This window comes from Vulpes lagopus, chromosome 1, assembly GCF_018345385.1.
Source record: "Vulpes lagopus strain Blue_001 chromosome 1, ASM1834538v1, whole genome shotgun sequence".
Lineage (NCBI taxonomy): Eukaryota > Metazoa > Chordata > Mammalia > Carnivora > Canidae > Vulpes > Vulpes lagopus.
In genome coordinates, this window is record NC_054824.1 from 172,442,705 (window position 1) to 172,463,106 (window position 20,402).

The 20,402-nt window shown below is 55.7% G+C and overlaps 1 protein-coding gene across 1 annotated transcript in view; it reads right to left on the reverse strand.

Moving 5' to 3' along the window:
* Positions 1 to 1,827: 1,827 nt before the first annotated feature.
* Positions 1,828 to 20,402, reverse strand: part of QSOX1 (quiescin sulfhydryl oxidase 1) — a 35,466-nt gene continuing 16,891 nt past the window's right edge. Inside the window, exons 5-12 of the mRNA XM_041756222.1 lie at positions 19,015 to 19,105; positions 17,067 to 17,212; positions 15,142 to 15,276; positions 12,995 to 13,124; positions 10,494 to 10,616; positions 9,554 to 9,701; positions 5,603 to 5,782; positions 1,828 to 3,741 (exon numbers count right to left, since the gene is read on the reverse strand). Coding sequence (XP_041612156.1) covers positions 2,981 to 3,741; positions 5,603 to 5,782; positions 9,554 to 9,701; positions 10,494 to 10,616; positions 12,995 to 13,124; positions 15,142 to 15,276; positions 17,067 to 17,212; positions 19,015 to 19,105 — 1,714 coding nt within the window. The 3' untranslated portion in view covers positions 1,828 to 2,980. The remainder of the gene's footprint in view (positions 3,742 to 5,602; positions 5,783 to 9,553; positions 9,702 to 10,493; positions 10,617 to 12,994; positions 13,125 to 15,141; positions 15,277 to 17,066; positions 17,213 to 19,014; positions 19,106 to 20,402) is intronic.

The following is a 20,402-nucleotide window of genomic DNA, read 5'->3' on the forward strand; positions in this document are numbered from 1 at the left end:
TTTTTAAAAATTTATTTTGCGAGTGAGTGAGCAAGCGTGTATGAGTAAGGAGGAGGAGCAGAGAGGGAGGGAGAGAGAGAATCTCAAGCTGACTCCCCACTGAGCACAGAGCCCGTGGTGAGGCTGGATCTTAAGACCCTGAGACCATGACCTGAGCCGAAATTAAGATGAAATCAAGAGTCAGATGCACCACTGACTGAGCCACCCAGATGCCCCTTAAATTTTTTTAAATAAAAAAAAAATTCTATATTTTTTGAGAATTTCCTGTATTATTTTTCTTTGTTGGACTTGGCATGTGATTTCCCCTTGGTCTGTGATGCCTTTTTCCTCATTTTCCTTGCTAACACCCACTCATTTTTCAAAAGCCTGCTTAGCTGCCTCCATCTCTAAGAAAGCATTTCTGAATGCTCAGTAGGTTGCATTCCAGGCAGAGGGGAATTTCTCTGTCCAGCCCCAGATCAAGGAGCCTTCAGTTTACAGGGCTTCCCTGAGGACACTCTCCTGTGTGGGAGCTCTCCCAGGATGCAGAGAACCACCCAGAATGGCAAGCAGAGAAGCCCGTCCTAGAATGGCAAGTCACAGAAGCCCGTCCTCCCAGCCTGGCAGACGGGCTGGGGGAGGGGCCAGGCTGGTGGGCAAGCCCGTTTATCGATGGTGATGCCGCAGAGCGTGCCCTGGGGAAATCAAGGTGAAAGGCAGCAGCCCCGCTGAGGAGGGGCCCACCCTTGTTGATCAATCAGAGTGGCTGGGACAGCCCAAGAAAGGCTGGGCTGTGAGGGAGAGGCCCACACCCACAGTCGAGCCCCCCCCCCCCCCCCCCGGGGCCTGCCTCACTAGAGCCAGAAGGCCTCACTGATGGAAATCCTCTGCCCGTGACACTGTGTCAGGTACCAGAGGAGCAAGGCGAGTGGTCTCGGCCCCGTGTACGCTGGCCCTAGGACCTCTTTCTCCTTGCTGGCCTGTCAGCCTCCCAGCCAGACCCCAGTGGGGCAGAGGGGAGAGGGGCAGAGCCAGCCTAGGAGAATAGAGGGGGCAGATGGATGAGTGGAGCCCCGCGGGACACAGGGAACCTGCAGGCAGACGAGAGGCCTGCAGAGAGGCTCCAGGCTGGAATCCATCCAGCTAAAGAGGTAACACAGGGCTGACACAAGCAGGGATGGGGGGGGTTAACCCCTGCCTGTGTCCCCCCATCCCAGCTGCCCTAGCAGAGTGGGGTGCTTGGCATCCCACCTGCTCCCCCCTGCCCATCGGTGCCAAGGCCATCTGAGTGAAGATGTCAGAGAGAAAACCCCAAATCCGATTGAGGCCCCTGCTCCCCCTTAATGAGGTTCATTATCAGCCACTCTGATCCTTGTAAAACCCAGCAGGCCGGATTAGGGGCAGGCTCTCTAATCTGGTAGGCTCCTCCTTGCTGAATAGCCAGTGCAGGCCTGCTCTCACAAACAAACCCTCTCCTTCCTTGAGAGAGAGCCGGAGGTGCAGGCGGGGTGGCTGTAGAGCCCTGGAGAGGTACAGAGGAAGGTTCCTGGAGCAGAACTGGAAGCACCGACGCAGGCGCTCCAGAGAGGCTGGGGGGACAGAAGGAGGTGGCCTTAGACCTCCACCAAGGCCTATCGGCCTCCTAGTGCATGTGGAGGTGGCAGGAGCTCAGAGGGCCCCAACCAGGAGAAAGGGGCTGTGCCAGGCCACCTTGTCCCCTGCAGGGCAGGAGCTACGTGAGCCGACGGAAATCATGGCTGGCTGGATCCCCACTGAGGCTGGATTCTGTGCCTGCTGCCCAGACCTGGGTACTAGGTCTCAAACAGTAAGTTCAAGAACACGCAGGGCTTGCCTTAACAAAAATAATTTATTCCACAATCCCCCACCCCAAGCAGTGGGGTAGAGTGGGAATCAAGCATGTGTACATATAGTCACCCTCCCCTCTGACCCTTTTAACCTCTACACGATGGGAGGTGGACCCTCAAGAGAAATGATACTCCCCTCTCACTCCAGCACCCTCCACATTCAAAGGTTAGCATCTGTTTTGGAGGCCAAGATCAAAAGACAAAAGACCCCACTCCAAGAGGGGTAGAGTCCACTGGGGAGGAGCCAAAGCACATCTGAAGCAACCATCTTTTTCCTGTGGCTTCGCTGTACCCTCACAGCTAAGCCCAGAGCCAAGGCACTAAAGACACCAGTACCCTTCCTAAATCCCATACTAGCTCTTCTCCAGTCCCACTGAGCCAGCTGCTCACCACCCAGCCCTGTGGCCATCACTCATCCAAGTCCACACCACTTCCAGTGGCAGAGTTCTGGGGAAGGATCCAGAGGCTCTCCTCCCTCCAACCCTGACTCAAGCCTCACCTGGGAGACCAGCAGGACTTTCAGAAGCTTCCAGACACCCCCCCCCCTCCGCCATCCACACACACAGAGCAAACCCCATCCTGGAGATATGAGGGGCTGGAGGATAAACAAGGCCACAGAGGGCCAGAGGCAATCCTTCTTTCTCTGGAACGAAGGCCTCTTTATATTCAGAAGAGAGGGGGATGGACAGAGCCTTGGAATATAGCAAAGAGTTCTGCTCTAGCCCACTAGCCCTGGGACCCCTCCTTTGGATGGGGAAACTGGGGAGCTGTGGCCTTGCTTGCCCCAGTTTAGGGCCAAGACCAATGGGAGACATGGAAGTTTCAGCGAGAACAGGCAGGACTTTGAATAAGATGAAAAAGAGGAATCTGGTGTTGAGGGGCCAGGGACTGAGCCTCCCAACCCCTCTACCCAAGGCTGCCCTCCCGGGTGCTGTCAGCTGAACGCAAACCCTATGCATGCTTTTATGTCTATGGGACATTCCTTCCCAGAAGGCCCAAGGAGTTCACTGGAGCAACTAGTTTCCCTGGATTTCCCTGGACAAGGAACAAGGGGAAAAAGGGGGGAGAGGGGCAGGGGGCTGGAAGAGCACCGTGAGTGGTGCTCCCTTTCCTGCCCTGCTCCCAGGCTGAATGGCTCAGGCTGCGGGGTGGCCAGGATGGCCCTTCAGTGCCCTCATTCTGGCCCGGAAGTAGGTGTAGATGGCCAGAAGGCCCATGAAAGACAGGGAGTAGAGCCCCACACAGAGGCTGATGTCCAGGTGGGAGAAGTTCCCTTCCAGCACCTGCAGCCACTGGTCCCGGCCCCCCATGGGCCCAGCCTCCGGCTCCCCCTCAGGAATGCTGGCCAGCTGCTTTGAGCTGCGACCCACTCGCCTCAGCTCTGAAGGGCTTCTGGGGAGGTTCTTCTCAGCCAGGAACTCAGCCAGCAATACTGTTCCCGTGTCTCGCTTGGTCAAGTGTTGCTGCCCTTTTGGCTGCTCCAGCTTATCCATCTGAAGCTCTGCTCTGTGCTCACGAGATCCCCGGTCTGGCTCAGCTGGGGTCACACTGAGACCGAGGAGCATATCCTGGGGGTAAGTGGCACTGAGTCTCTCTGTGGGAACCTCAGGAACAGTGGTTCCGGGGGACTTGGTCCCTGGGCCTACCGCGATCCCAGCCTTCTTGGGGCCCAGAGTAACATTCCCGGCTGCCATCCTCAGGGCACCCATCTGGGGGCCCGGTACAGCGGAAGGCATGTCCAGGACGACATTGCTTGGGGAGAAGTGGGTCTTGAGGAATCTGAGGGTGTTGTCCAGATCCCACACAGGTGAACCCCGGAGATCGTTGTGGCAGGCAGAACAGAGTCCACGGGGTGGCCACTGCACCTTGGGGAAGTGAGGGTCCTCGCTGGCCGCACCTGAGCAGGGAAGCACACACAGGCTGCTGTCACCACTGCGCCCACCTCAAAGCCCAGAACTCCTTCCTCATTCAGAATGCTAGCTTCCTCGTCTGCAAAAAGGGTTCACCGCTGCCTTTGGAAGTGATGGGCGTGACAGAAGCCAGGGACGAAACTAGCACAGGGCAGTGCTGGTGCGGCTCTGGTCAGGGCCGACTCCTACCCGCAGCCCCCCACAGCCCCCAGGGACGGAGAACAGCCCCCTGCCGCCACTTCCTCATCAGCTCTGCTGCTGGGCTGCACCCCACCCCCTCCCAGGCACGGGAAAGGGCTGAAAGACGTTCCATCTTGCAGACTTTGGTTGGCCTGCTGGTCGTTTTCTTCACATTTTTCTGAAATTCCCCAAGTTTTATACAGTGAAGATACATTACTTTTGTAATTTAAAGGGAAAATGTGTTTTAAAACAAGAGTTCGTGGTGGGTGGTCATTCCACAGGTGTCCTCCTTTCTGTCCCAGCAGCCCCCGGGGATAGGTAGGAGTCAGCGGGGTTTCCTTCCTAGGTGGGCTCTGATGGCTGTGCGTAGGGGTGCCCAGGGGCCTGGATGGGGAAAGGGCACTCGGGAGACTCAGGAAGTTACCCTGATGGCTGAGCCCCCAAGGGCCGCCACTGGCTGCTCCTGGCCCGGGTCGCCCTGGGGACACCCATCAGCCCAGATCGCTTGGATGAGGCACCTCTCCTAAAGGGTTTAATAGGGGGAAGAAAAAGGTGCGGGCCGGAATGAAGCAGGGGCAAGTGATGTAAAAGTTGGAACAGTTATTTTGGGGAGAGGGCATCAGATAGATTCCAAAGATGCCTTGAGAAGCAGTAGAGACCTGCCTTGCAAAGTGAGCACTCAGTTTATACCTGCCTCGAACTGTTCCTAGTTTGAGCCGCAAGGACTCTGCCACAGAGGTCAGGGTACTGCCCTCCTTTGGGCCCCTCCAGGAGAAGCCTTGACTGGCCCTCCTGCTGGGTCCCAAGGGAAGCAAGGAGCCTGCCCGGGTCAAGGGGCTGGAGGGTCAAATGGAGCATGTGGCGGCAGGGGCGGGGTGGCAGCGGGGAGGGAAGGGGTGAGAGGAGAGACTGGTGCGTGCCTTCTCTCCCGAGTCCACCAGGAGGCCCCAGGAGACAGAGCTAGCACAGCAGCCTGCACCACCACCTGCTCCACTCGCTCCTTTAACCCCCCAGCCCTGGGGAGGGGGGCGGTGACCATGGGCCTCAAGCTTTCCCCCTCCCCACAGATAAGCCCAGGCCCCCCACAGACCGCAGATGGCTCCCTCCTGACCCGCCAGCTTCTGGTCACCCTGGAGTTTAATGCTTCTGCCTGTTGGGCACGTCCCACTCCTGTGCGCTGGGAGCAGAAAACACTGTAAGTGGGGAAGACAATCGGTCCACGCGGTCTTTCTCTTCCAGCACATTTCACTGCCAGAGCCCTCCTAGTGGGTGGAACAGCCCGGCTCTCCTCGCTAATGGTCTGAGTCAGGAAGGAGCTGCCAGTCAGAAAGCAGAAAAGGGGAGGCCAGACAGGGACCCCAGACATCCTGAGGAAGGGGCCCTGGTGCAGGGGACAGAGTGAGCAGAGGCATCAGAAGACCACGGTCCTAGAGCATCTAAGCCTCAGCTTCCTCACTCGGAAAACAGGTCTAAGGACACTGACCTACCTCAGCACGGCAGGCAGAGCACGTGGAAGGGCCCTGCGCGCCGTGAAGCACCATGGAACATGGGGTGTCCCCTTGGGGACGCTGAGTGTCCCTCTCCTACCTCTGGTCCAGGTCCCCCAAACTCCCCCACCTCCCTCTTCCTCTGGGGGTGACTCCAGCCCTGGAGGCGGTCCTTCCTTACCCGCCAGGCGAGCATTGACCTTGTTGTGACTAGACCAGAGCCAGAGCACGGCGCTGTTCAGACTATCCACCCGGTTCATGGAGGCCGCCGCCATCTGCTCGAAGTGGTTGGCGCAGTCTCGGCAGCCGAAAAAGAAGCGCACGTAGCTCCGGATGGCCTGGAGGACTTCCTGGGCCTCGGCTACAGGGAGGGGAGATGCTGTTCCGGTCACGGGATCCTCGGGGGTGGCCTGTGCCCACCAGCCCCTACTCTGTTCCTGACACGGCCCACCTTCTGATGAGGGGCCCGGGGTCTCCTTGCATACCTGTCTGCCTTATAGGGGTCACTCTAGAGCTGACCCCATCTCTTCCCAAACTCCAAATCCCAGTTCCCTTTCTCTGCCACTCACCCAGGTCCCTGTCACTTACTGACAGTTGGGATAAAGTCCAAACTCATCAGCAGGACACGTAGGCTCTTTGAGACCTGTCTGGAGAGTCAGGCAGGGGCCAGCTACCTACCAGCTGTGCCCTGCACCCCTCCTGTGCCCAATCTGCTCTAGGCTTCCTGTTCCCTCAGGCACTGCTGGCGCTCAGGCACTCCAGGCACTGCTGGAGAGGCAGATCCGAGGGACCCTCGGATCTGCCTCTCCACATCCCCTGCTTTGTCTCCATCTCCCCCTGCCCCCCACTCCCTCCCACAGGGCCCCCTGGATTGGCATCAGCACACACCTCTGAATACTCCACTCACCTTCCTCCCCTGACACTGGGCTCCCCGATACACGCCCCTCTGAAACCCTCTGGTCTTCCACACTCCTCACACGTCAGGCCTGGGGGTGGCGGAAGGACCCTCCCTGCTGGTGGCTGCTTCCCAAACTCTCTGTCCTGTTCCAAGACCTCAGCCCCTCCAAACCAAACTCTGGGTCCCACACCTGCACCCACTGGGACTTCAGCCCCTGCTCTGTGTCCTGCTCATGACTACTCCCCACGTCATCACTCCTGGCACCCTGAGCACCCCTGAAAGCCATGCCCCACCTCTGTCCTCCTGGGCCCCCTCTGGGCGGCCTTCTCTGGCCTCCGGCCCAGCCACCCACTGCCACCTGTCCACTGCCACCGCTGGCCATGCAGCTGGGCTCTGCTTTCTCTCCTGCCCTGTGCTCTGGACCTCACCCCTTCTGGCCGTCTCAGGATTTCACACCTGGAAATATATTCCTTTGTTATCACATCATCAATTTCTGCCTTAACACGAGATCATTCTGATCGGTAAAGACAATTGCAATAAAGACATCCCTTCTCTGACCCCAGTTACTGCCCCGTTATCTCCAATTTCTCGCCTCTTATTCTCTCTTCTGCCCAGTCTAGCCTGGCCTTTCTGCCGGCTGCTCCACCACAACAGCTCTTGCCAGAGAGCTCCTTGTCTGGCAGCGCCTCCAGCAGCACAGCCACCCCCACTCGGCTCACTGCACCCTCCTCCTTCCAACACTGTACTTGGAGATGCAGTGGCGGCTCCTTCTCAGTCTCCTTTGCTGGCTCCGGTTCCTCGGCAGAGGCCCAGAGGCTGCACGCCCCAGAGCAGAGGCCTCAGTGTTGTCTCTGCCTGCCCCGTCCTGAGGCTTCAACTATCGCCCACATGCTAATGCCCACAAGATTTGTATCTCTACCCTGGACCTCCCCCGAGAACCCTAGACTCACCTGTCTACATCTCCATTCAGACAGCTGATGGGCCCAGACTGCAAAGTCCCTCACCGTCTCTACCCTCCCACCTCTGAGCCTTCCCATCTCTCAGCTCATAGAACCATCGTCCGCCTGATACTCAGGCCCAGCGACGCTGGGGTCCACCCTCCACCCTGGGTCCTGGCTCCTACATGTATTCTTCATCCAGCCTGCTACGGGCTCCTATCAGCACTACCTTCAAAATATTCCCAAGCCTGACCAATTCTTCCACGTGCTGCCTACAGCTCTGGTCTGGGCGACCACCACCACCTCTCCTGGATTAGTTCCACCATTTCCTGGGGCAGCCCACCCTCCACCCAGCAGTCTCCCTAAAGATTGATCGCTGGTGACACTCCCCTATGAAACTCTCCAGGAGTGTCTTCATAACGCTGAATCAGAAATCCAAACCCCTCCCTCACTGAGACCACCAGACCTGCACCCTCTCCGCCACCTCCCCTACCCCAGGTTCTGCCACTGGCCTTCTTCTGGTGCTGCAAACGTGCCAGACTTATTTTGGGCACCTGCTAGTCCTTGGCCTGCGTTATGGTCTGTACTGCATCCACTCACATTCACATGTCGAAGTCCTAACCCCCAGCATTTCAGAATGTGACTGTATTTGGACAAAGTGTCTAAAAACATAATTAAGGTAAAATGAGATCATGAGAGCAGGCTCTAAGCTATATGACTGGTGTCCTTATAAGAGGAGGAAATGTGGACATGGCACACACCCAGTGAAGACCACATGAAGACACAGGGAGAAGACGGCCATCTGCAAGCCAAGGAGAGGTCTCAGCAGACACCAACCCTACTGACACACCATGGTCTCGGACTTCCAGCCTCAGGAACTGGGAGAAAATGAGTTTCTGTTGTGCAAGTCCCCTAGTGTGTAGCACTTTCTGGCAGCCCTGGCATAACCAGTGTAGCCTGGAGGCCTCTCTTCCCAGATGTCCCACAGTGCTTCCCTCTCTCCAGTCAGGGGTGAGTACTGGGCCACGTCTTCAGGGAAGCCTCCCCTGGCCACCCTGTCTGAACACAGCAGCCCTCTCCTACCCCTCTTCCACACCACGTAGTCTATCTTCTTCAGAGCATTCAGCACCACACCCGAGATGATCGATCTGTATGGTTACTGTCTCCTGCCCCTGGAATACTGTCCCTCTGAGGAAGGACTTCACATCTCACGCACCACTGTACCCCCTCCTGGAGCAGGGCCTGACCCTTTGACGATGCTTCGTAAACGCTGGGTGGCTGGCTGCACCCTGGCAGCTCCTCTAATTCCCTCCCTCTGTCAGGGCGCTCCTCCCTCCTAGCTCAGCTCCTGTTCACCCATCCATTCTCAGCTTTCCTCCTCTTGCCCCTCCTAGCAGCATGGAGCACTTCCCTCCCTCCCTCTCACTGCATGCCTTCTCTGCCAGTTCTCGGCCTTGGCACACTGCAGAACAGCTCTCTGCTCACCTGCCCGACTGAGAGCACGGACTCTATCTTTTCCACCTTTACATCCTCCAGGCTGAACCAGTGCCTGAGAGAACCCTCAGTAAATGTGGACTGGATTAGAGGCCTGCCCTCTGGTTGTGAGGCAGAATGGATGATGGCAGGCCACCACGCAGTTTAAGGAGGGAGCAAGGCAGGAGGGACGTTTCCCCAGCTTCCCTTAAAAAATGATTTTTCAGGCTTGGTTAAGTGTCCGACTCTTGATTTCAGCTCAGGTCACAATCTCAGGGTGGTGAGATTGAGCCTCGTGTCGGGTTCTGTGTTGGGCATGGAGTCTGCTTAAGATTCTCTCTCTCCCTCTCTGCCCCTCCCTCCCAAGCTTGTGCACTGCCACTCTAAAAAAAAAAAAAAGAAAAAGAAAATGACTTTTCCATGGGAAACAACAGAATTGTTCAAAGTGCACACTATCAGCCACGTGGATTGAAATAGACATAATTTCCTTTATAGGAGTATAAAAAATTGAACCACAAATTTTTCACAAAGTTCTATAAACAAAGCAAGCTCGTGGCTCCAGGAAATCCAGAAAGACACTCAGGTGTCCCTGAGCCTGCAAGGGGTACCACCCTGAGACAGGGGGCAGGACTGGGGGGCTTCTTCAGGTCCTCCCCATTCTGGTTCTATGCTGAGTGCATGAGGCCAACTGCAAATGCAGAATTTGCTACATCTGGGCAGGCAGTGGGGAGCCTGTGGAGGGCAGGGCAGGGTGGGGCTGGGGCACGGGGGCTGGGGCACAGGGCTGGGAGTAGCGGGGGACACGGGCAGGCCTTGGACTCACCTGTTTCTTGTGAGTGGTCTAAATTGTGCCGAGCTGCTTGCACCGTCAGGAAATGAAAGAGGATCCACAAGGAACAGGGAAAGCCCCGGAAATGTGGCTCACTCCCCTGGCAGCCAACCCAGTGCACCTTCTTGGCAATCATAGTGCCCTAAGGAACACGTACTTGCATGAGTGCATATATGGAAAAGAAGAATGGGATGGGTGGTGAGGAAAGAAGCTTTCAGGAGATTTGAAGGTCAGCATATAGCCCTGAGACAAATGAGGTCCCTCTCTCTATCACCTGGAAGGTGGCATCTCCCTTTCACTGTCTACACCCATCAAAGGAGCAGCAGATCTGAAAAGCTGTGACACAAACCAAGTCGCATCCTGATTCTAGCCTCAACCTCTCCATCTGTAAAATGAGGGGTTTGGCCTCTGAGGTCCCTTCAAGCTTTGGCATCTTACACATCTGTAAGGTTGTGTGCCTCTGCCAGCTGCAGTGGGCCACTTTGGCAAAGAGTGGCACACACAGTAGCCAGAAAGGGGTCCTGGAGAGGGCCAGAGGAACTATATGAGGAGTTCGATGTGCCTGCAGGCTACGGGGAGAAGCTGCTACAAACTCGCTCACAACTGGAATTTCACACTCGGGTCTTAAATCCCAGCCCAACCACCCACTGGCTCTATGATCTTAGACAAGTTACTTAACCTCTCTTAACCTCAGCTTCCCCATGTGCTAAATGGGGATCAGAGCTACTCCCACCACCGCTGGGAAGGCTACACAAGATGGGCATGCAGACAGCTCCGTGAGTAGTTTATTGATGGAAGGACCTGACTGAGAGAGATCAAGGACTCCTTCCTGAATACAAGGGGGTGAAGGAGCACAGAGTCTGCAGGGGGAACCCCTCCCACCCCCACAGTTACTGAGGATTCGGAGAAGGTGTTCAGTTTCCCCCAGACTCACCTCCTTCCTGTTGTCCAGGGCAGCTTTAAAGAAACTGTAGGGAATTTTCTTTCTCTGTTGCCTCTTGAGCCAGTCATTTATGGAATGCAGGAAGTTCTGGACTAAGGGCTGGCCCGGGAAGTGCTGTGGGAGGCATAAGGGAAAGCTGGAGAGGGAAAAGCAAGTCCCCAAGTGCTCAGCAGTCCCAGTCCTGGAGAGGGTAGGTGACTAAACAGAAGTGGGCGGAGGCAGTTCCCTGAAACTCTCCAAAACCACCAGGAAAACATTCTGCCTCAGACACAAATGCAGGTTCCTACTACCTTTGCTCTGGGGCACCTAGCAACATGAAGGATGGCGTGGGGAGAGGCCCGAGGCTCTGGGTGAGGCTGGACCCTTTGGGCCTCCCTCTCTCAAGACTGACTCTTGATCCCACACTGCCCCTGGGAAGAAGGCTGAGCACCCGCGTGGCTTCCCAAGGCTGCTGGGAACTTGGGCCACACAGTCCTCTCTGCGTGTCATCTTCTGAAGACCAGCTGACTTGCCAACTGACTGACTGCTGGGCAAGGCTGGTGAACAGCCTTCCATCTGTATTCCATGGACTGCTGGTGGGGACAAGACGGCCCGGGGGCTTATAGCCAAGTCCAGACCTTGATGGTAACTCCCAAGAGTCTCTGAGGAACATGAAAAGCTACTCTGACAATAAGTCAACTGAAATCTGATTAGTATCAGCACTTTAAAACCACAAGGACCCCAGGGAGGAGGACAGATATGTGTGCAGGCGTGTGTGTGCACACACATGCCCAGGGCGGCAGGGGCGGGGGGTCGGGGGGGCCGGCAGGAGAAGAGAGGGATGCCAGGGAAGCAGGGCAGATAAAACCACCAAGGCACAGGTCAAGAGGACCAAGACACCAAGAAACTCGCTGGAGGATAAAGAGCAAAGAATGATCACTGAATAGAAATGCCTGCCGATGGATCCAGGCCTCTGCGAAAGCCATTACATATTCCCCTCAAAGCTCCAGGGCTGGACACAGGCCCCGAGGGAGAAGCAGCCGGAAGAATCTTGTCTTTAACACGCTCCCTCTTGGTCAGCGCACTCAGGCCTCCAGGCCCTCAACATGAATTTACAGCTTCAAGTCAGCGTTTCTCACTGACCTTCGCCGTCATCCTGACTTGGACCCTTCCTCCTTCTCAGGCCCTGGTGTCAGGAGGAAGGATGAATTAAGGGCTCTGGACTTAGAGGGAGCCACCCTCTGCCAGGAGCAGGAAACGCTGGTGACCGCGCGCCACCCAGTGGCCAGGCCCGCCAGCTGCTTTTGAGAGAGAGCAGGGACCTGCGGGAGGGACCAGGGGCTCCAGCCTCAGACGATAACAGCATCGATAACAGCATTGCTCAGGCACAAAGATTGAGCCCACTGGGCAGGGAGGCCAGGCCTGGGGGTGAGGTGGGGAATAGGGAGCAGGCTGGCTGGCAGCTCCTGAGTGGGAGGCCCAGATCAGCCCCAGAGGTACCCCAGCTGCCGGTGGACCTGCCCCACAGAGGATGGCTCAGACCTGGCACCCAGGGGCTGAGGGTGGCTGAGTCAGCAGGCAGGCTCGGAAGGGGACCAGAGCCCGCATCTGACTCAGCAGTCCTCAGCAGCCCAGAGCCTTGGGCTTTAAGTAGGGCAGCACTGGCAGTGGCTCTGGAGCCAGACAGAAGGATGCAGGGAGGGAGGAGTCAGGTGCAGAGAGGAAAGGGGCCTGCGTCTCACCTTCAAAGATGAGGAAGTAGCGTGGCAAAGAAAGGGGCACCTCAGCTCAGATCCTCGTAGCACCTCCTCCCTGGGAGGCGTAAAGCAAGTCACCTCAACAACCTGGGCCTCTTAAAGGGGGTAACGCCTGCCACTGTGCAGCAAAGGTAAGAGGATTAAACGCCTGACACAAGGCAGGTCCTCAACAGGCAAGAGCTACACACTTCAGAGTAGCCAAGTTGGCAGGAAACTACAAAGGAATAAGGAAGGCATGGCTAGGGCCAAGGACCTAGTCAGACCATGATCAGGGACTGGGAGGGAAGAGAGGAGGTTCGGAAAGGCTTCTTTCCTTTACTGTAGCCTCCATGGGTCCTGCTTCCCAGTGACTATGGCAGGAAGTGGGAGGCCACACTGCAGGTTCAGGTTGTGGTGGAGGCCTCAGGCAGAGCCACAGGTTCACGTTGTGGTAGAGGCCTCAGGCAGAGCCACAGTCGCTGAATCAGCCAGGCCATCCCCAGGGCATCTGGCCTTGCCCAGCCCAGCCACCTGCACAGGGAGGGCTGGGAAGGGGTGTCCCTGGCAGTGTGAGCCTGGTGCAAGGTATGACTGAGACTGCAGGGCAGCAGCCCACGGGGGCCCTGGAGAGCCGTGGGTCTGGATGTCCAGCCAGATCATGATCTCCTGAGGGAGAGGCCGGGCTGACCCCTCTGGCCTGGCATAGGGCCTGCTGCAGGGAGGCATACTGATCCGATGTGGAGCTGTGTGGACGAAGGATACTGGGGCCTTGCTCACCTGGGCCAGCACGGCCATGAACTTTTTCAGGGCCACGAGGCGCTGCCCCTCCAGAACAGAGAACTTGCCTACTTCCACCCGCAGGATGTAGTGCAGTGCAGATTCCAAGTCAGCCATGTAGATCTTGGAGCTGAGGAGGACCCAGAAGGATGCAGAGAGAGAAAGGGGTGTTAACCACAGGGCAGGGGCTGAGGACGAGCACCCAGAGCAAAGGGGAGAGAAGAGGAGGGCCACTGCTGATAGTCGCAGAGTCCTGTAGGCTGGCACTAGGCTCTGCCTCTACCTAGCTCTGTGACCTTGAGTACGTTACTCAACTTCTCTGAGCCTCAATTCCTCATGTATGATAGTAAGTAAATAATAAATTGCTCATGGGCAGGTTGATAAAAAGAATAAATAGAAACCGAAATGTAAACCTGTCAGCAACTCCCAGCACAAACTCCACAGGCTCAGGGCCAGTCCCTCCCATGAATCCTTAAAAGTGCTTAATCAGGCTGCTAGTGGAAGGTTGAGTTTCGTTCCCCGTTCTGAACCAAGACCCCTAAGGACAGACAGACAGGTGCACCCGAGTAACACGCCTCTGGAAAACCTGGGCCTGCTCTGAAAGACCAGGACTTTGGCTGCCCACCAAGGGCATGGTGGCAGATGAGGGAAAGTGGGATGTGTTTTTATGTGGGGGCTGATGTCCTTGCAGCTGCCAGACCCTGGGTAGCAGGTAAGGCTCCACATCAAACCTCTCTGGCTGATCCCAGCCCAAGAGGAAAGGCTGCAGGCTCCATGCTGGCTGCTCCACCCTGTGCCCATCATGCTCACTTGGGGTCTGGGCTTGGGGTTCTGAAGCCAAGGGCTTGTCATGTGTTGGCTGCTTCTCTATCCCTGCCTCTTGAGGCCTGGGTTCTGGCCTGTTCTGCAGCGAGCCAGCTCTGGGAGGCAACTCAATCTACCTCTCTGGGCCTCAGTCAACTCCCCTGTGAAATGAACTGATGACTCCTGTCACATTTACCTCCTCACGTTGTAGGAAGCCAACAGGGTCTGGAGTGGGGGGAGCACTGTGACCACCTGGGCTTCCCCCTCACGGCAAAGGCCCCTCTCTGTGCCCCACCGTGGTGTCCTGGGTCTCAGTCCCTCTCCATTCATGTGGTCTGCCTCAAGAGGTGGCCCCATGACTAACGGAGATAATGTATGGAAGGTGCCTAGCACAGAGTTTGGCACATAAAGCCAGTAAGTGTCAGCTGTTATAATTTGAATGATTTTAATTATCCTAACGTGAATGACCACAATGACCACCTCTCTGTCTCTCCTTCTCACCTGATTGACTAAAAAAATCTCTCCATTGGTACTTTCTGCCCTTAAAGTCCTACCTGCTGGCATGCAAAATCCTCTGGAAATCAGATGGCTTTCCCCCAATTCACTTGTAGAGTCTCCTCATGGAGGCCACCTTCCTGATGCAGCTCTGAGCTCCCTGGGCAGCCATTTCTACTTGGTATACTGTCAGGTGCCAGTGCAAGAGGTTTATAGACCCATCTCCTGCCCCACAAGTAGGAATTCTACTGCCAAGCAGAGCCAAGGAGTCTTAGAGAGAAAGCAGCTTCCTCATAGTTACATCTGTGCACAAAGATACAGTCTACCTCAAAAGGTAGTGAGCTCCCCAGCATCAGAGGCATTCAAATGAGGTCAGTACCTTCCTAGAAGGGATTGTAAACTCTTTGTGGGAAGGGACTACATATCTGTATTATGATGCCTAGTGTGTAGCAGGTACTCAAAATATTTGCTCAAGAGACAGTTGCTTGGAGGTGGAGGGAAGCTGGTTTGAAGGCCACAGATTATCCTTCTAAGCTGATTCTCTACTTATTCTTGAATAGCATTAAGTTTAAGGACTGTGGGCATTGGAAAGTATTTATTCCATCATGAAGGAGACCAGTAAATGCCGTTTGGCCGCTGGTTAACTATGCCGCTCCCACACAACTATGACTCTTCTGTGTATGGTCAGCAGCCGGGGGAGCCCAAAAGCCAAGGCCAGCCCTCAGGGGGTCTGGGGTTGGAAAGGCATGTGCTAAGCTCAAGACAGGGAACAGAGTGTGGTGTGAAGGCAGGGGGTCTGTGATCAGAGGCAAGGCTGGGGGGAGGGAAGGAAGTGGCCGTGGCCTTACCGATCCACGACTTTCCACACGGTGGGAGCTATTGTGTGAGCGGTGGTTGGCACAACCTTGGTTGGGACAGCCTCCCGGGTGAGCTTGGAGAACTTCTTCAGGTAAGCGGTGTAAAAGGACCTGGATTCCTGAAGCCTGGGAGGGAAGAAACCACAGAGGACAGGCAGTGAGTATGGAGAAACAAATCCCAGGATGGACTCACGTCAGGAGGAGGCAGGTGGCTCACTTGACAGAAGTGTTTATTTTATTTTTGTTTTTGTTTTTGTTTTTTTAAGATTTATCTATTTTAGAGAGAGAGCACATGAGCGCAAGCACAAGCAGGAGAGGCAGAGGGAGAGAGAATCTTAAGCAGACTCTATGCTGAGTGTGGAGCCTGACACGGAGCTTGATCTCATGTGTCTGAGATCACGACCTGAACCAAAATCAAGAGTCAGAGGCTTCACCCACTGCGCCATTCAGGCACCCCTTCACGGGAATGTTTATTAAGAAATATTTGATTCTGATTCGGTCTTATCCTCAGTGGGGTCAAATCAAGGCACCCTTGCCTCATTTTAGCCTTTCTACCCCCCCACTCTCGCTGTGGAAAGCCTCTCTGACACCAGTCTGATGTCAGAGTCCCATCTGGAAAAGTAGCCAGACTGAGAATTCCTCAGCCTGCCCTGGAGAGGCTGTGGGATGGAGCTGCTTCTGCCCATGGACAGGATGGCCGGGTCTCACTACCTTCGCCAGGGACGGAAGGAAGCTGCTGGCTCTTGAGCTTGCTCTGAGGTACCACAGGCGACATGACTCCCCATGGGAAGTCAAGGGAGTCGGACACCTGATTTTTAAAAAACAGGTGGTAACAACAGCAACAGGAAATTCTGAAATCCCTGTGGGATACTTCTGCTTTCTCTCTCCGGATAGTCCTCAGGGGCGGGTGCCACCTCCTGGTCACAGCCGCCTGGAGGGAAGCTGTGAGGACCAACAGCAGTGTGACGGGACATCCCGGGGGAGCTGGCATCGGGGAGCACTGCTTTCCACTCCACTGTCCTGGCCCGACGTTTATCGATGAGCAGATGGCTCAGAAGCAGCATCGTCACAAACAATTTTCCCCTCCACCAGCTCCAAGTGAAGAAACAATGCCTCCTCTCCCCACCAGGCCTGGCACTTTCCGTCCCTCCTTGTTCCCCCTGCAGCCATCAGGCTTCCTTCCCCCAGCAGAATCCTCCGAGGAAGCTGGCCCAGGGCTCCTTGGTGCTTGGGGCTGGCAAGGGCACGTGGCCGCCCTGCCCGGCCTCAGGCCAGGAGGGCACTAATGGCCCTGCAGAGCAGCTCATTGGGCACCTCAGGCAAGTCTTGATCTCCCTGGCCCTTGAGCTCCTGCCTGCAGGCGCCAGGCTACATCAATCATCTGCCCAGAGAGGGCACCACGGCACCATCTGGCGCCATTTACCGGGCCATTCAGCAGCAGGAGCCTGACAGAGGGACTGCGGCTGGCCTGATTGTTTTCCCTTGGCATTTTGGAACTGGCTATTGTCTAGCTCCTAATGAACTTTTCTGCAATTAGAAAACCAAAGGGAGGGAGGTTCAGGCAAAACTGAGCGCCTGCCAGGCCTGCAGCCTGCCAAGCAGTCTGTGAACAGAGGAGAATGGGGAGTAGGGCCAGCGCTGAGGTGGCCATGGTGCAGAAGCAGGGGTGGTGGGGGCAGCAGGACTCCTATGGCAGGAGTCCTGAGCTGGGGCCCAGGGGCTGTGTTCCCCGCACTGCCCACCCCCAAAGGCCGGCAGCTGCTTCTCCTGCACAGGGGCTCCTCAGAAGAACTGCAGGAGAAAAGAACCTGTCAGCCCCTGCAAGAGGCCAGCAGTCTTCTCTAGGTGGGCAGACAGGATGGGCCACAGCAGGGGATGCGGAGAGGAGGGAGGGGTCAGAGAGGCACTGCACTCACACGTGGACCCGGGAGGTAGAGCCATTCCGAAACAGCAAGTAGCAAGATGGGAAGTCGGTGACCCCAAACTTGCTCACCACATCACCCTCCGTGTTCAGGACCCTGCGCACTGCTATTCCTTGGTGCTGGGACAAGTCCAGAGCCACCTGCAGAGACAGACAGACTTGTCAGAGGTGGGGCAGGGAGGGGCAGCCCCTGGGCAGAGGGAGCTGTGGGCAGGCACTTGGGTGGCAGCTGTGCTCCATACAGACTCTAAGCCTTTCAGAGAGTGGACCAGTGTGCTGAGTCTCATGCCACCAGCCACATCTTCCCCCCAGGGGACAAGAGTCACACGCTGCCCAGGACAAGCTGCCTTGGAACTGTGCACACCACACTGTGCTGTTCATATACTGCTTCATTTAATCTCCAAAATAATGCTATGAAACAGGAACTCTTATTAGGAGACGAAGCCAGCAGGCACAATATACTATGGCTGCCTGGGTCTGTATTCTGGCCCCATGGGCCTAAACCTCCCTGTGACTCAGTTTCCTCACTTACAAAATTGGAATCATAACAAACATACCAACCTCCGAGGGCTGTTAAGAGGTCTGAAGGGGTTAATTTTATAAAACGTGTAACAGTGACTGTATGTTCATTAAAAACCTAAAATGCCTATTGCAAATGAAAACACCGAGGCTGAGGAGTGAAAGCAATTGTTCAGGTGACACAGTCAGCAAGCACTGGAATTGGGCAGTAAATCCCAATTCAGCCTGGCTCCAGAGCCTGGGCTCTTGGCCACCATCCCCTCCTGCTTCTCAAACTCACCACCCCTGAGCACCTTTGCATGGACACAAGGTCCTTGCCTCTGGCTTCTCAGAGGACTAGGGGGACAGTGGGAAGAGGATCTGATTCCAGTGAACATGTATTACTCATTCCTTATGACAGGAATGACCCCAGGCCTGGACTGGGACCCCAGAGGGGTCAGGCAATCCTTCAGCAAAGCTCTGTGCCCCTCCCCATCTCCTTCTTGTGTTTCCCCTTTTGGGGCTCAGAGGCTTGGAAACAGCCCAGAACTCTCTGGGCTGTGCTTGATGAGCCCCAGGACGAAAGCCCCTCAGAGCCAACAGTGGTGTTTAATTTCCTCTCCACTCTCATGCCTCTTCTGTGTCCCTACATTGCCTTGCAACCTCACCCATACCCTGGCGGCCCATCTGTGCTCAGCACCTGGGAAAAGCCCACAAAGGATCTAGAGAAGTCTGCAAGCCAGCGGCAGAATGGAGAGCTCTCCGCATGAAGCCAGGGAAATTGATCTTTAAAAAGCACCTACTCTGTGCCAGCTACTACCAATCCAGGCCTTTTACCTAAACAGCCCCACATTTGTGCCAGCAATCCTCGAAGGAGAGGTGATTATCACTGCTTTACAGACAGGGCAGTGGGGACTGGGGAAGCTGGGTAACTTGATCACAGGCATCATCACAGAGCGGATATTCACTGCTTCACAGGTTGGGACCTCACTTGGTTTTGAGGCACTGCACGAGCTCTGCTGGCCCTCCCTATGCCCCAGCTTTCCACTCCAATTCTGCAGGGGTAGGGCAGTGTGGAAACAGCCTGGGCTTGCAGGGCTCACCGACGTGGTTCAAAGCCCTGCTCCGCCAATTCACTGGCTGTGGGATCTTCAATGTGTCACCTGTTTATCAGCCTTAATTGTGGGGATTAACGACCACGTGTGCCAGCACTGTAGTCTGGTGCTCAATGAACGTAGGTGTTACATGGGTGGTTTCAATGAGGGAGAAAGGTCCAGCTCCCACACTTCCCATGTCCCCCAGCAGGGGTCAGGCCAGTGCTGGGCCAAGAAGCACACACGGCCCAGGCCCTAGAGTCCGCGTGGACAGCGCTGTCCCTGTACTCATTGGGCTCTCTCCCTCCCGATGGCCACCCCCAAGGTGCCAGGACCCTGTGGGCAGCTCACCTCTCTACCCAGATAGGAGCCTTCCTTTTCAAAGATCAGGGCCAGGTACTCCTCGTCGTTTCTTGCAAAGAATCCATCAATCTCTTCTAGCCTGCAAGAGACCAGGCCGGCAGTGACCCTCCACAGCCGGTGGGGATAAAGCAGAACTGCAGGGACACCAGGAGTGGCTGGCAGCCATGCAGGGACAGCCACACAAATCCCTCCTGTGTCCACACGAGGCTCCGTGGAAGTCTCGCACTGCCAGCTCTCCGGGGGGCAGGGAGGCGCAAGGGATGCTGCCTCCACCACCTCAACTGGTTCTCCATTTGGCCCACCTTGCTGATTTGCTTGTTCACGGTAAGAATCTCGAGTGAGTATGAGCCATCTGGGGGAGGTGGAGTGGGGGCAGGGGTGACTGAGGACAGGGGAGGGGTGCTTTGAGACCAGAGGTCTCTACGTTCTGGGTAAGGTAGTAGCAAGTCACTACTAACTGGGAGGTTTGCTTTTTTCTCTCCTGGAACTGGCATAAAAAGGGAATTAAAGAATCAAAGTCCTGTGTGGAGACCCCAGAAGCTGTCTAACCCAACCTCCTTATCTTAAGATGTAGAAACTGAGGCCCAGAACAAAGGTGGAAATTGATAAGAAGGCAAGTCTTATTATTGCCTCAAATCAGAAAATGAAGCTATAAGCTGTTCTGGGATCTCAGAATTTTGACAGAAAGTAATTGCACAAGAATGGCTTGTTTCCCTTATTCCAATTAAAACCAGAACATCGTCAACACATGCTTAAGAGACCAGCCGGTAAGAACGCACTGGGAGACTGCAACTTCTTTTTATCCCCAACCTGATGGACTATTTCCCTCCCCTGGATCCCATGATGTGGTGTGATCAGGTCCAGAGAGAACACAGAGCACAGGGCCAATGCTGGAGCCCAGCCCAGTCCAGTGGCAGTCCAAAAGGATATACCAGAGGCGGGGGCCAGAGTGTACCCCGAGGGGGGGATGGAAAGAGGTGCTGTGGATGCCAACAGCCTCTCAGGCCACTTCACCAGACCTCCTCTCAGCTGGCAGATGAGCAAGGCTACATGGTGGCCTACACCCCCCACCCCACGCATGCCCACTCAGTCTTCTGGAAGAGGCAGCTCACACTTCATCACACATCACTGCCTCCTCTGTAAAGCTCTTTAGTAGGGTCACCTTGAGGGAGGTTGACACCCTGGGGGATGTGTGTAAGAAAGACACGGACATGGTCATCGAGAAATGTTAAGTAAGGAGCAGGCTGGTGTGAATGTTTCCTGGAGAGAATGGATCTCGTTGTGTAGCCCCAAATCATACCCAGGTGAATGCTGGGCCCTGGGTTTCTGTGGGACCTTCCGGGAGGATGGACATTTGAAGAAGCTGATTAAAAAGT